The sequence below is a fragment of the Falco rusticolus genome, chromosome 1 (assembly GCF_015220075.1).
Source record: "Falco rusticolus isolate bFalRus1 chromosome 1, bFalRus1.pri, whole genome shotgun sequence".
Classification (NCBI taxonomy): domain Eukaryota; kingdom Metazoa; phylum Chordata; class Aves; order Falconiformes; family Falconidae; genus Falco; species Falco rusticolus.
In genome coordinates this window covers 77,376,790-77,390,536 of record NC_051187.1, presented here as the reverse complement: position 1 = coordinate 77,390,536, position 13,747 = coordinate 77,376,790, and the positions used below count along the sequence as shown (strand labels likewise).

Sequence of the window (13,747 nt, the reverse complement as noted above, 5' to 3'; positions counted from 1 at the left end):
CATATTCTACTTTAATTCAGGTTGGTCTTACCTAATTTTACACTGAGCATGAGAGATGCTTTTGCATATTCCAGGCTTTCCTCATAAATTTTCAGATTCACCAGCAGTTCCACCAGTTTATTGCATAATCTGAGTTCAGTGGTTTTGTTCCCAGTCTGAACGGCAAGTGGAAGAGCCCTGTCCTGAAATGCAAAACACCATCTTAGGCTGAACCCCAACACGCACATTGACAGGTTTCCATTCATGTCATGTCAAGCAATTTCAGGTTTCTTTTTGCACCTTGCTTATAACATATCTTACACACAATAGATACAACTGTTTCAACTCCTAACACCATGATAAAGTACTCAGCTCCAATAGGTTATAAACTGCTGAGAGGTTCACCTTTTGGTTCAGCATTTGTAGAATACCTGCTACAGTAAGAAGGTACATAACTATCAATGAAGTAGAAAAACTGCACAAACCCTGTAGAAAGTCACTGCTTTCTCCTTTTCCCAAGTACCATTGAAAAATATGTCTCCGGCAGCTTCAAACAATTCCATTCCTAACTTTGGATCTCCTGTGTAAAGAGCAGCATCCTGAGCAACCTGAGAAGAACAGAAGGAACGGGGAAAGAAAGAATATAAATCTTGGTTACTTCTTGGTAAAAAAAAAAAATCATAAGCATTAGCAATTGAAAAAAAAATCATCTTATTAAGGCCTCTCTTATCATTATAAGATGGGAAAGGCTGTAGTTGATGGGCCCATGCTCTGTTTTTTGGTACCCTCTTTTCGAGCAAGCCAGTGGCAGCTACGAAAGAAGTAACAACCTGGGCACACATAGTATTACAGTTCTCCCTTTTTCTAGCAGTAATATCCTGCTACCTTTGTCAGTACATGGCACCCTAAAAACACAGCGTATTTGATACCTGCTATGTTAAATTTGAATTAGAGCAAACATCATAGAAATAAATTCCAATTGCAAGTTAGATATTACTAACAGTGCAGACTTAAAAGCCTGTGAATTCTGTAAATAAATACAGCTCCGCTATCCTGTTCTTCTGAAAAAAAAAAAAATACAGCCCATGTTAGAAAAAAGGATTTCATGAGAGGCAGCATGCATCCTCCCCAAAGCAAGAATACAGGATACTCAGTTATTGATAGGATAAGTAGTAATGAGAAAGGGGACTTTTTACACAAAGCAAGATCGAGAATCTTGCGTTGGCTTTATGATATTTAGTTTTCAAATTGCATTCAATTAATACAAGTCCATCTCTCGACTTAAGCACAAAAGCAGTGAACCTTTTCCACCTATTTTGGCTTCAGGCACCTAAGGACTCCATTGCATCATATTGTAGCAATGTTGTTTTACATGCAAGTTAAGATATGATGACTTCCACAAATTACTGGCACAGTGGTCAACCTTTTAGTGGGCAGATTCCTGCTTTGAGACTTTCCTCATGGACAGGCACTGACTCCCTGCTCTAAATACTAAGTTCTATAGATGCACAGTATAGAATACATATGCGTGTCCCTGGCCTATTCTTTGTTTTGGTGGAAATAAAGCAGAGAAAATCATCCCACTTGCTAATTTGGCTTTTGTACCACCAGGTGACTGACTTGGGGGTATCAGCTAAAATGATTTAGTAAAAGAAAAAGAAATAACAGGCATATAGCACAGTCCCTTCTTGTAAACACATTTATTCCATTTTGCTGGTAAGTATTCAAAAATGTAATATAACTGAGAGAAAAATCAATCAAAGCAGCCCCATATATTGTGTGTCAGTACATTCTAAATATGAACTTGTTTCCTATGTTTTCCTGCTTTGTAGATTTTTTTAAAAATGTCTTAAACAGGTGTCTGATTATTTTATTTAGATGTTATATGTTGGTACCAGTCATATACCAGCCAAGACTCAGATCTTACTATATTAGGTTCTGCATATATCCTGCCCTTCAAGGCAGCACTCTCCCTTATAATGGTAAAGAAGTATTTTTAACTCCTTTACAAAACCAAGAAACAAATTTCCCAAATACTTCAGTGAATGCCTAGGAACCATATAGATGACAGTTATCTGGGCTGCAGTGCAGCTCTGAAAACACTCCAGATCATCCAGTTGCAGCAGCAGCAAGAGCTAGATCCCCACCACAGGTCATCTTTCAATCTGTGTTAGCACAGCAGTAGAAGCTGCAGCAGGTCCTAGCTAGTTGCAGGGGGTCTGAGGTGTGCAAGCCACATGCCTCTGGTGTCAGTGTTGCAAAGCCAGCAGCAGCTTGACCTGGCTCTGTGCCATGCTATCACAGGCACAGAAGGAAAGCTTTAGGTGCTTTGGAAATGCTTCCTGAAGAAGCTACGTTGTTTTCCTGGGGATCTGGCCCACAAGCCAGCATGCTAAGATTGTTATGTGTTATCCACCAGCGTATAGCATGCATATGTGGTTTGATTGCTGTGGTGCTGTAGAATTGGTAGACGATGATGAAGAAATACACAGAATAAAACAGAGCAGGCACTAAAAAAAGGTTGCTGCCCAAAATCTTTCCAGAGTCAAGCAACAGATGAAAATGGAGCACCAACGGAAAATGCTGAGACTTTTGACTGTTAAGCATTACATTAAGTGGTGTTACTGTATGTTCAGAACATCAGTTAGCAAAATCTCTGGGATTGTTCTATTGAATTACTTCTACTTACTCTCTTACCAAGCCACCTGCACCATGTTGACAACACGTGCGTGCCTGTAAGTGTTGACGACATACCTGAATATAAAGATCCACAAGCTCATTCTGCCTCAGAAAATAATATATCTTTCCTGCCCGTAGCCAAGCATATGCCTCTTTCTCTTTTTTCTGGAGATCTATAAATATTCCAAGGCTTCTTTTGGTATATTCCAGAGCTGACCTGTAAGCCCTGAAACAAGGAAAACTGCTAATCACAGAGTTTCTTCAGAATTACAAATTGTTTTCTTCATAGTCAGAAAAGCTTTATGTTAACGTAAAAAGACAATCTGTTTCTCCTATTCAAAGCACAATTATAATTTCCACAGCTGTATTACACTAGTAGCTAGCAAAGTCAGCTGCCTTCTTCCTTTTTTTGTTCAATCTGAGTTTCCTGTTAGATTGTTATCACATTATATTATTTCAGGATAGTTAAGTTTAATGTGTCCTTCCCCTGCCTCAAGGTAGCAACAGGTGTAAAAACTCTTTCCTCATCTTTAGCTCTTCTATCATTTATGGCTTTTCCCTAGAAATCTCAGAAAGGAATAGCATCTGTAGGTATTTTTTTTTTTCTAAGATCACCTAGGAATCAGAGAAACTAGAGCAGACTAATCAGCAGTTGTAGAAAAACTTGGGGTGGGGCAAGGGGAGGGGGGAAGAGAACAGGACACGACATAACTAGTTCTAGAAGCACCTAAATTATCATTGGGCAATCCAATCTACTTTAAGTGTAAGGGTACTGTGCTTTCAGAAGTGCAGTCATACTCTTCATTGGAAAGACCTGTCAGATTGATTGAGTTTATGCTGCATTATACCAGACACAGAAGCCCCAGACTTGGTTTGTCTTTCTCTGTCTTGTGTTAGACTCCCATTACTTTGACCTGATGCATTTTCCTCCAAGCAGAAGACCCAAACGTTGATATGTCATATGAACTGCAGTTACGGTGAATCCTTACACTGCATTTTTAGAACACCCTGCTTAGACCTCCAAAGAGATCCAAAGCAAATGTAAAAGTAATGTGCTCCCACATATTTCACTCTATCAAGATTTCAGTTCTGTCTCTATAATAAAGTATCTCATCTGAGAGAAAAAGAAGTTTTTACCACTTTCTGATTCTTACAGAAATTGAAGAGACCTGTCCCTCCTTTTGTACTCATGAAAGGAAGTAAAGATCCACGGAATAAGCCTGACATTTCAGTCCTCTCTCTGCTAACAAGATGTTAACATGAGGAAAGGCAAGGTAGGCGAAATAGTTCAGCTCAGCCCAATTACTGAATGCTACTTCCATCCCTCCTACAGATTTTTTGCTTTTGCAGCAGGCAGAAGCATATAACAATTCATAACCCAGCACAGCAGCTGGAACAGGTCAGGCTGCATCTGCTGGCCTGGCCACAGTAATTTACAATGGAAGTGGTGACACCAAGGACATCGCTGTTTTCATTACTTCATCATAGACACATATCATTACTCAGGGCTATTAACTCAAAGAACACTGTGATACTATGGTCTAATACCATATTGAGTATGTGCTATTAGCCAGTAGTCTGCTAAGGTTACACAGCCAACATCTGGGAGCCAGGCTCCTGGGACATGTAAATTCTGTGTACTACGTGCACACAGAGCCACAGCTTCTCCAACTAGTGAAATCCTTCTGCAAAATCCAAAAAGTTAAAAATATTACGTAACTCCTTTGTCTTCAGCCTCTCCAAAGGATGTTCATCAACTATGTCATTAAACAGCAGTGAACAAAGCAAAATAAATTAGGTGACATACTAGGAAGCTAGATGCTGGGACTTCAGCTCCTTAAAAGTTAAAATAAGCATCTACTCTCTTTCCACAATTGAGGATATTGTTTCCATCCTTACTGAAGGATGCTTGAAAATACCTGAATCTAAAGTGACTCCCAGAAGTGACATGCAGTAAGAAAATATTCAAAGCTGCCTTAAAAAGAACTTTTTAAGTTGTCTAGCGAAACCTGTAAGTTTCCCCAGCACCTGTTAGTTACTATAAATTGACTTGTGCAGTCTGTTTTTTCAATAAAGCAAAACAAAAAAATTGATAGTCTGAAAATAAGAAATTGCTGGAAACTAACACTATGCAGTTTTACATAAGCACAAAGCCTATATGCAAATGTTGAAAAATGACATTTCCTCAAGGAGGGAAATTTACATAGAGACAATTTGATGTCTGATCTGTCATTTGGTTTCCAATAGAAAATTTTGTTTAAAAAAATATAAAATAATTGCAAACAAGTCACCTGCCAGCAATAATCCTAGAGCTATAGCAGTTGTCAAGACTTGCGTAACATATAATACTTCTTAAGACATATTTACATATATTTTAAAAAAATAATTTGGCTCTTGAAGTGGTGCTAATCGCTCCTGAACATCTTGTCTCCCTTGAAAGATGATTGCTGCTTGAAGACAAAAGTAGTCTCCATTAGCACAGGACCCTTCAATTCTGATGAAGCATGTTGGCAAAGCAGAGAGAAAACAGAATCAGTCATATTCTGCTGTTGCACAAACTGAGATCCTTTAGCATGGCAGGACAGTTACAATCAGAATAAAAGTGGAGTCATTCAGCGTGTCTTACCTTTCTGTTCCTAAAGACAAATACAGCTGACAAATGGTTTCCAAAATTTGTCCCTCCAGAACTTTGTTGGACATCTTTCTAGCTAAAGATAGTTGATATTCATTGTAGATGACACACTGAGCCTCATCAGGAACAACTGTACTGTAGAACTGACACAGCAGTTTGATTGCTTGTAGCTGACCTAGGATTTGAAATACTAACATGAATCTCTATTTTGAAATGAAAGTTAAGTTAGTTTTAAAATAATTCATTCTTACTGTTTCACAAATCACAGTACAGTCTATGAATAACAATATAAGTCATAACAAGGAGACTCCACGGCCAGTTTCTTTACAAGCAAAGTTAAAAAAGGCTACAGGTTACTTCAAACTTATCTCCTAAGTAAAATAATAAAACAGACACCTTACCTGTATGTATAAGCTGCTTTAATCATGGCAGAAAGAATAAATAAATAAAGCATGGGTCTTCTAAATACAACTGTTTTATGCAAAAGTAATCCAGATTGCTGATCTTTTTCATACCTTTAAATCTGAGTCTGGTGCTGTCTGTACTACCGATAATATCGTAACTACTGTAAATATTATTGAACATAGAAATCTCTGAACTTTTTACTAATTAAGTTATTTAGGGTTTTTTTAACATTTCGTTTTCTTTATTGTTTCTGACAAACCTAAGTAGCACCAGAAGAGCAAGCCAACATTTATTTGTTTCTCCACCATTATGGGACAGAGGAAAGCTTTCAATCACTTCAATAGCTGTCACATAACTGGACATAGAATGTTGTTTAAGGAACAACAATAATATACCTATAAAACAAACATTCCTAAAGGGTACATTTCCTAACTTTGAGAAAAAAATACTTACTTTCCAAATGACTTGTTTCCATTGCAACTAAAAAAGCCCATTCATAATAAAGCCTTCCTTTTTCTCTTTGAGTTCCACCAACATAGTAACATCCCAGCTGAAGGAGGACTTGGATAAAGTCTTGGCCACAATCCGTACTTGGAAGTTTTGAGAATAGCTTCACTGCCCTGATATAATAATGTTCTGCCAGCTTGCTGGCTGCTGCATGCAAGCAGAGTGCCCCAAAATTAGCCAGGGCTATAGCTTGGTTATGAGCTTTATCAGTCTCTTCAGAGAGACGCAGTGCTTTGTAGTAGCTTTCAGCAGCTTCTTTTGTATTGTTTGTTCTTTTCAAAGCAATAGCAAGCATATTATAAGCAACCCCTAGCTGTTGAGAATTGCTCCATGAAGACTCTACAACAGCATTTAAAACATCTAAAGCCACATCATATTGCCTATAAAGAATGTATAGCCAAGCAAGTGAGACCAAATAGTTAATAATTTCCTCTGGCTTAGCAGAAACAGAGTCCAGTGCTTTCATCATGTAAACAATGGCTTTTCCATACCGTTTGTGATGACTGTATAGTTTTGCTAAGCTAAGATAGATAGTGCTGCATAGTTCTTGCTGCTCATTAGTAAACACAGAGGAAAGTGCTTGTATGAGGTAAGGTGCAATTTGGGATGGGAGTATTTGTCTGAGTTTTCTCAGGCCACAGAGCTTGGGAGCATTTTTGATGACTAAATCAATCCTTTTCAAGGAATCCATTAAAGTATTGGAGCTCTGAGAAGAGGCAACCTTTATGCAACTTAATACAATGTGTGGCAAACACTTTTCATTGTAGGACTCTGCTAGTTTGAAGTAACAGTTGTTTGATAAGTTGTTTTGTAAACCCAAGTCATTAAGCAACAGTTGAAACCTTTCCAAGAATGGTAGTGCCTCTTCATGCTGTTTGTGCACATTGTAATGTTTTGCCAGTAGAAAGCATGCCCTTGCCTCTGCATGTTTGTTCTGGCTCAGAATTGTCCTTTTCAGAGCATATTTTAGAATATCTGACTCCAGGTCAGCACTGCAAATGTAGTTGGGAATTCCCATGAGAAGAGATGTAGCCTTGTCAAAAACATGAGCACATTTTTCTTTGTTCTTTTGTGTCAAGTAGATGACTGTTAGATTTGTATAAAGAGCAATTATAAAGTACAAATCACTAAATCCTCCAGCTACTGCTCTCAATGCTTCCTCAAAATACACCCGAGCTTGGGAAAATTTCAGCTTTTTGACACTGAGCCTGCCTAAGAGAAAGCATATCCTTGCCAGTGCCCAGGACATACCTGCCTTTTTTGCTGCTTCTCTTGCTAACCTGAAAAAACTAACCAGTTCTTCTTCTTCTGAAAACCCATAAAACATGCTATTGATAAATGGATAAGAGAAATCATACAGGCTTTTGAAGTTTTTCTCATACTCTTTCCTATTTAAGAAGAGTAACAATGACTCCAAGATGTCAGATGCTTGGACATCATCTTGACATATTTGGAAGCAAGGTCCTTCAGGTGGAGGAAAGAGTTCCTTATTTGGAGAGCCAGCAGAATCCTCTCCTTCAGTAGTTGCCTCTTCTGCTTCAGTGGCCTCCAAATTCTTGAAGTTCTTCAGGAATTCTTCTATCTTGCCATTCTTGCTAGTGGATCCTGTGTTAGAATGTGAATGTGGAATTTCTGAAATTCAAAAATAAATTACAGATCACAACTTCACTTGTGCATACACACAAAGATCTTTAATAGACTAACAAAAACATTTATCAGTAGAAGATGCTGTTAAAAAAACATGATATACATATACCGCACTTTCTTAGTATGTCTAGGAGACAAGCCAAAGGTGGAGAAAGAGGAAGATCAAGAAGGATCAGAGAGGAACAAGTGTGGGAAACTGGAGGAGTGGGGATAAACGGACCTTGCCACATGTAAGCAGGCTGCCAATCAGTACACCTGCTTAGCCAGGCTGTATGCCTAATCCATCGCTAATCCAAATGAAGTCCAATGTCAATTCAAATTGCTTTGTGTCTGAGTGTATACTCAAGAAGTATATTCTGAGTGTATATTCTCTATTCTCTCTGTGTATATATGACCAAAAGAAAACTGTCAATGAATTACAATTCAGACTAGCTGGAAAGCAGAAGACCAGGATCTGGAAGGACCCAAGGTCTGAACTGCAAGCTGGATAAAGAGCCCAAGGATGGGACATGGATATTGGATGGATTTAAGGTCTAAGGGAACTGTGAATTTGAGTAAGGGTATACCTATACCCTGATAGACAGCTAAGGCAGGTTGCTGGGGGATGGGAGGTGAGTAACTGAGTTAGAGGTGTTGAAGTCTTACATGGGTGCTGGGAGAGTGCCCGCAAAGGTCATGTTCTCCTGTTCACATTACGTCTGTATGGCCAGCCATGCCTGTGTAATATGTCACAAGATTTCTTCTTTCAAATACCAACCCTTATTCTCTGCTAGCACAGACTAACATTCTCAAAATTATCAAGTTTTTCATGAATGATGTAGTCATTGATTTAAATTATCCTAGTACTGACAACATTGAATATCTTACCAGTATAAAAAAAGACAGACATGCCGTCATTTCTATAGTCTTCCCACTGATGCCCAGCCAATAAAATAGGGCAGGGACTAGGCATATATTTTGCCATCACAGTCAGTGTAAAGCTTACAGCTGCATATCAACAGGAACTTATTGAAGTTGCAGATTTAGAGCTCAGTTTTCTTAGAATCTCATTTCTGAAACTGTTCAGCAGAATCATAAATATAAAATCTGGTATTTAGAAAAATATAGTACAAGTAATGATAGTGACAGTTTAGCAAATAGATGTCAAAGGAAAATAATTCTGCATCCTCATCAAAATATCTCCTTTGGGAAATATATTTATGGGGCGAAGTTTTCTAGCAGATGGAAAATCTGCTGGAATTCAAAGTCAGCACTTGCCAGATGCCCCATAAACAGTATTTTGCTCTGTTAAGCAAGTAGGAGTGTTGAAGGGTGGTGGTGGGTGTGGGTGTGTCAGCAGTAGAAATAAGGCATACATTTTGCAATTGAATAGCAAGGTCCAAGAAAGAAATGTGATATCAGTGAAAACCCATAATGTCTTACAGCAAAATCTGGTGAGTAGGGGTTACAGCAAAACCTAGGAAAGCAAACAGTGAGAGAAGAAAGTTAGCATATGAAGACACATTAGAAGAAGAAAAGCTGGCAAAGATACCAAAAATATCAGAAGTCACATTAATTTTACGCAAAAATTGTATGCATATGAGGCATTACCATATTCATGAGCTTTCTGAAATTCTGGTTCTTCTAATTGGTCTGTAAGAAAGAAAAAAAGTCACATTAGTTATGGTATCTTAGTTCTTTCCCAGTTTTAAATTCCCTAAAACAAGGCTATTTTTTAGTTCAGAATTCTGTATGTCAGAAGAATTGGGTGTGTCTAGAAATTCAGAAGAGAAGCAATTTCTAAGTATGACCCAAAGCTAACAGATCCTAAGGACATAACCGCCTGCTGATACAATTCACTGCTTTCCACATGGCTATCATAATGCACCTACCACTGCACAGTAAGGTGGGGAGACATGTGCATAATGCAATTAGAATTAACGCCAAGCTGTTCTGCATGAGGGATGCATCACCACTGCATTAAAATATGTGGACAGTGTAGGTACAATCATTCCCCACAACCCGCCCCCAAAATGAGGTAACAAAAAGCCCTTAATATTAGTTAAATAAGTTTTAGCATCACTCACAGGGGGTGGGGGGAGGAGAGAATAATTATTTGGGTAGTTTTTATAGCCAAGTGTCAGACTTTTGTGGCCATTCCGATAGGACACAGATGAAAAATCCCTGTATCCATCTTTCCTTCTAAAAAAGCTATCTTTAAGTTCTGTAGACATGACTACTATAGAAATAACGCATCCATAGAACATTTAAGAATTACTATTTTGTGTAGAAGATATTTCTCAAAGTATTGCAGTTGTTATGGTGCATTTCAGGATTATATTCACTGTTTTTCATACACTAGGTACAATGTAAGCGGTACTGAGTGTATGAAGAATGTGTCTAAAAGGAGAGGTTCACAGAACTAGGTCTGTTTAAGCTGATGGAAAGACGTTTCGCTAGCCTTTAAGAATGACTTCTCACTGACTGTTTACTAGTTTCTGAATCTCTTGTCTTCAAATGTTTTCCTGACTATGGTGGACAAATGCCATAGATGTTTACAAATGCTTTAAATATCTAGCTGGGGAAGTACTCATAAGTAAATACTTCTCATTAGATGTGGATGGAAGGAATCAAAAACCCATTTACTCAGATCACACATCAAGTGAATATTGAAAACACGTGCTCTGGGTAAGTCATGTTATATTGATCAATTGTTCACTTTAAGAGAAAAAAGTGGCAAAGATAGTACCATTAGCTGGGGAAGATGTGAAAAGAAGGTGGCACTTATAAAGTTTAAAGAGGAGAGGAGATGTGGTGAAAAATGTGCAACAGGCAAAAACAGCAGTATGTCCATTACGCCCATGACATTGTTTTAGCACCTAACAGCTGTCTGAGCTTTTTTTCCCAGGCTTTTCATTCAAGCAAGGAAGGTGAGACATGGAGTTGTTTTGCCCATTGACATATGTTGCATTTTCCAACTCAGGTCTGACATGCTTTAGTTATTGTTCATAAGCACTCCGATTTGCAGAACTAAACTCAACCCCACACATCACCTTCTTTCAAACCACAGCCTACAGGTCTGTCTCTTAGGATGGCACTAATGGAGATAAAACTTTGTTAGATATTTGGCAAGCATACACATCACCTCAGGACAGCCTGTGATGGGATAAAAAATAGCTGATCCAGTTCAGCAAGATAATTCTATTACACTACCTTACACTAAGCCTGTAAAGGTGAAACCCCAATTATCCCTATTAGCTTATGTAAAGCATGAACACTTAGAAATAACAGCTCTTTCAGAGACTGTATAGCTAAAAGTATATGTTTTCTTTATATGAATAGATTTTGCTATTTTTCTATACCTTTAGAAAGTTCAATTAAGCATGAAAAGGTGTATGTTTGCATTAGCTGCCAATAATTATTATGCCACCTTTCTTAAGGCTAGTGAAAAGCCAGCAGTATTTGGGTTAGCATACCACCTTTTATAATGTGGTGCTGACATTGAAAAGCTTGAAGGTATGTTCAGCTCAATAACAGAGTTTTTAAAACCCTGCTATTTAATTCACTCAAAAAAAGGACAAAAGAGGATTTGTAAATGCTCTGCTGGGAAAAGTCTTGCATCAACAGGGAAGCAGCAAAGATGATAGCAAGATTTTTACAGCCATATGTATGATCAAACTGAAAACCAAGATATTACAAGCTAGATGTAAAGGCTAGAATCAAACTGAAACAAAAAAAATTTTTTTTTTTTTAAAAAAGAGGCAGTTATAACAAGGATCTAGGAACTGCACCTGTATCTTGTGCACTAAAAAGGAGTAAAATTCATACGTACCTATTCTGTACACAGAGCAAACATCTGTGATGGAAGTTTGTTTTAACAAATGTATCACTTCTTCTAAATTTTTTTCTTTTGAAAAAAAAGATAGCTCTTCTGCTTCAAGAAAATCCAGGTCTTGTGTTCTAACAAAGAAAGGAACAACTCTGAAGGTGTCTGAAAGCAAATTTGGCTTGAGCTCACGGCATCAGTCAAATTGAAGCCCGCTAGAGAAACTAATACAATCTTTACATTATGCTGATGCTAATTTTGAAGACAACAATCATTTATAAACATACATACAAATGGATAGTAGCTATGCTTGCAGCTAACAGTTTCTGCCATATGCAAGTAATTTGTATGTCTATGTCATGGTATAGCATTTTATGAGAGAACATATTAAAAGCAAAAATCTAAGGACATTATGGCACCAATTTTCTAATATATGCTTCAAGTTACACATCAAATGGACCGGTGGAGAACATTCTAAGAAATCCTTGTTTCAGCATGTGAACAGTCCAGACATGTTAGTAAGAGCAGCCTATTTACATGGTGCCAAAGCATGCTGAAATGCACACTTTTTACAGGTTTCTGTCTGCATTATGAGCAATTATTTGTAAAAGGAGCCCCATTTGAAGCAAGTTAAGGCCTGTAACTGAGGGTACTAGCAAAAACAGAACTTGGATGCTTCAATGTAGGTCTTGTGACCAGCAAAAATAGTCTTCTGTGATCCAAAGAAGAGAGGCTGAACCAGATATAACAGTAAGAAACTTTTCCCAATAAAACTCTGGTACACGTGGACATTTTCCAACATTTAATCAGACTTCATATTTCAATTTCTTTGCATTTCTTTTGACTGATAGACACTATGACAATTCTCATTAAAAAAAACCTAAAACCCCTCAAATCTGAGTTTAATATTCAGTATATTTTAAAGCTCAAGAGACTGAGTCACTTTTTGTGTATGAGTGAAATATATGTCACTTACTTATTTCTAGATAAATCCAGTTTAACGTGACTTGTCTTTACAAAACCTATTTGGCCAGTAAACACATGTCTTCCAAGAAACCATGCCATGCATTCAATGAAGTAGCCAACGATCTCAATTTTGTCCCCTTCCTGGAAACTCATCTCTTCCAACACAATACTTTCATAATTCATCACAGCCAGACAGGATCCTGTTACTGTGTAATAAGGAGATAAATAATATTTTCAGATAAAGTAATTTAACAATACAAATACACTTAATAGAACAGCAACTCAGCAGAGCAACATATCTAGCAAGAGACATTCCTTGAACTTGTGAGTTGCACATCTGATCTGTCAAGATTTAAATCATCCAAACCCAATTTATTTGGTTTGAGCAATTAGAATTGTATATAACAGCATAAAAATCCTCATTTCCAGCCATGAGAAAGCAGAGTTTAAAATGTTTTCAAAGTTCTAGCAAATTCCTTCATGATGCAACAACAACAAAAAAGTTTTAAGTCCTTACTTTCCCTCTTATAAAGGGCTCCGAACTTGGGCCAGAGTGACCTCTGTATAAGTTTAATTTCTGAGGCAGTATTAGATAAAACAATACATGTATGAAAGATCCACAGTAATTACATTGGTGCACTTTCTTATTTTAAATTTTTTCATCAAATCTAGAGGCATTCTCAACTTAATTACTCTTTACTACTTTGTGCATCTACTTAATACAGTATTTAGACAAAAATAGAAGAGATAAGCCTTTAGAGTTTAACTCAACTTAGGCCGAGATTTATGCTTTCGCTAATTTTATTGTAATGAAATTTTGAAATCTGTCTTCCCATCCTAATATAATGGGGAAAATAGGCTTTAGAGTGTCTTAAAAGCATAGAATAAATTTGGGGTTCTTTTAATGCTGATGTTTGAATGGAATTTCTTACCAACTTTCTTGATGGATTTAGCTTCTGTTTTGTATGTAAAATCAATAGGATTAGAATACCTTTTAAGAAACCATCTGAAAGAGAGCTACAAGTTAGCGTATAAAACACTTCACAAAGTGTTGTGAAAATAACAGTAATATTTTTAAATCCATTTGAAAACAGATGCACCCCTCCCACAGTTCTTTCTATTTCAGC

At 37.4% G+C, this 13,747-nt stretch overlaps 1 protein-coding gene across 7 annotated transcripts in view; it reads right to left on the bottom strand.

Annotated features, from left to right (window-relative positions):
* The window catches only part of SH3TC1 (SH3 domain and tetratricopeptide repeats 1), a 60,031-nt gene that overhangs the window by 30,372 nt on the left and 15,912 nt on the right, over nt 1-13,747 (bottom strand). For all 7 annotated transcript variants that reach the window (XR_005103941.1, XR_005103944.1, XR_005103943.1 and 4 more), the window contains exons 8-16: nt 13,553-13,626; nt 12,631-12,826; nt 11,661-11,788; nt 9,440-9,481; nt 6,149-7,834; nt 5,285-5,465; nt 2,734-2,884; nt 465-587; nt 32-182 (exon numbers count right to left, since the gene is read on the bottom strand). Coding sequence is in view for 4 of the 7 variants with exons in the window: in XM_037385594.1 (XP_037241491.1) it covers nt 32-182; nt 465-587; nt 2,734-2,884; nt 5,285-5,465; nt 6,149-7,834; nt 9,440-9,481; nt 11,661-11,788; nt 12,631-12,826; nt 13,553-13,626 (2,732 nt within the window). In the remaining 3 variants the exon portion in view is untranslated. The remainder of the gene's footprint in view (nt 1-31; nt 183-464; nt 588-2,733; nt 2,885-5,284; nt 5,466-6,148; nt 7,835-9,439; nt 9,482-11,660; nt 11,789-12,630; nt 12,827-13,552; nt 13,627-13,747) is intronic.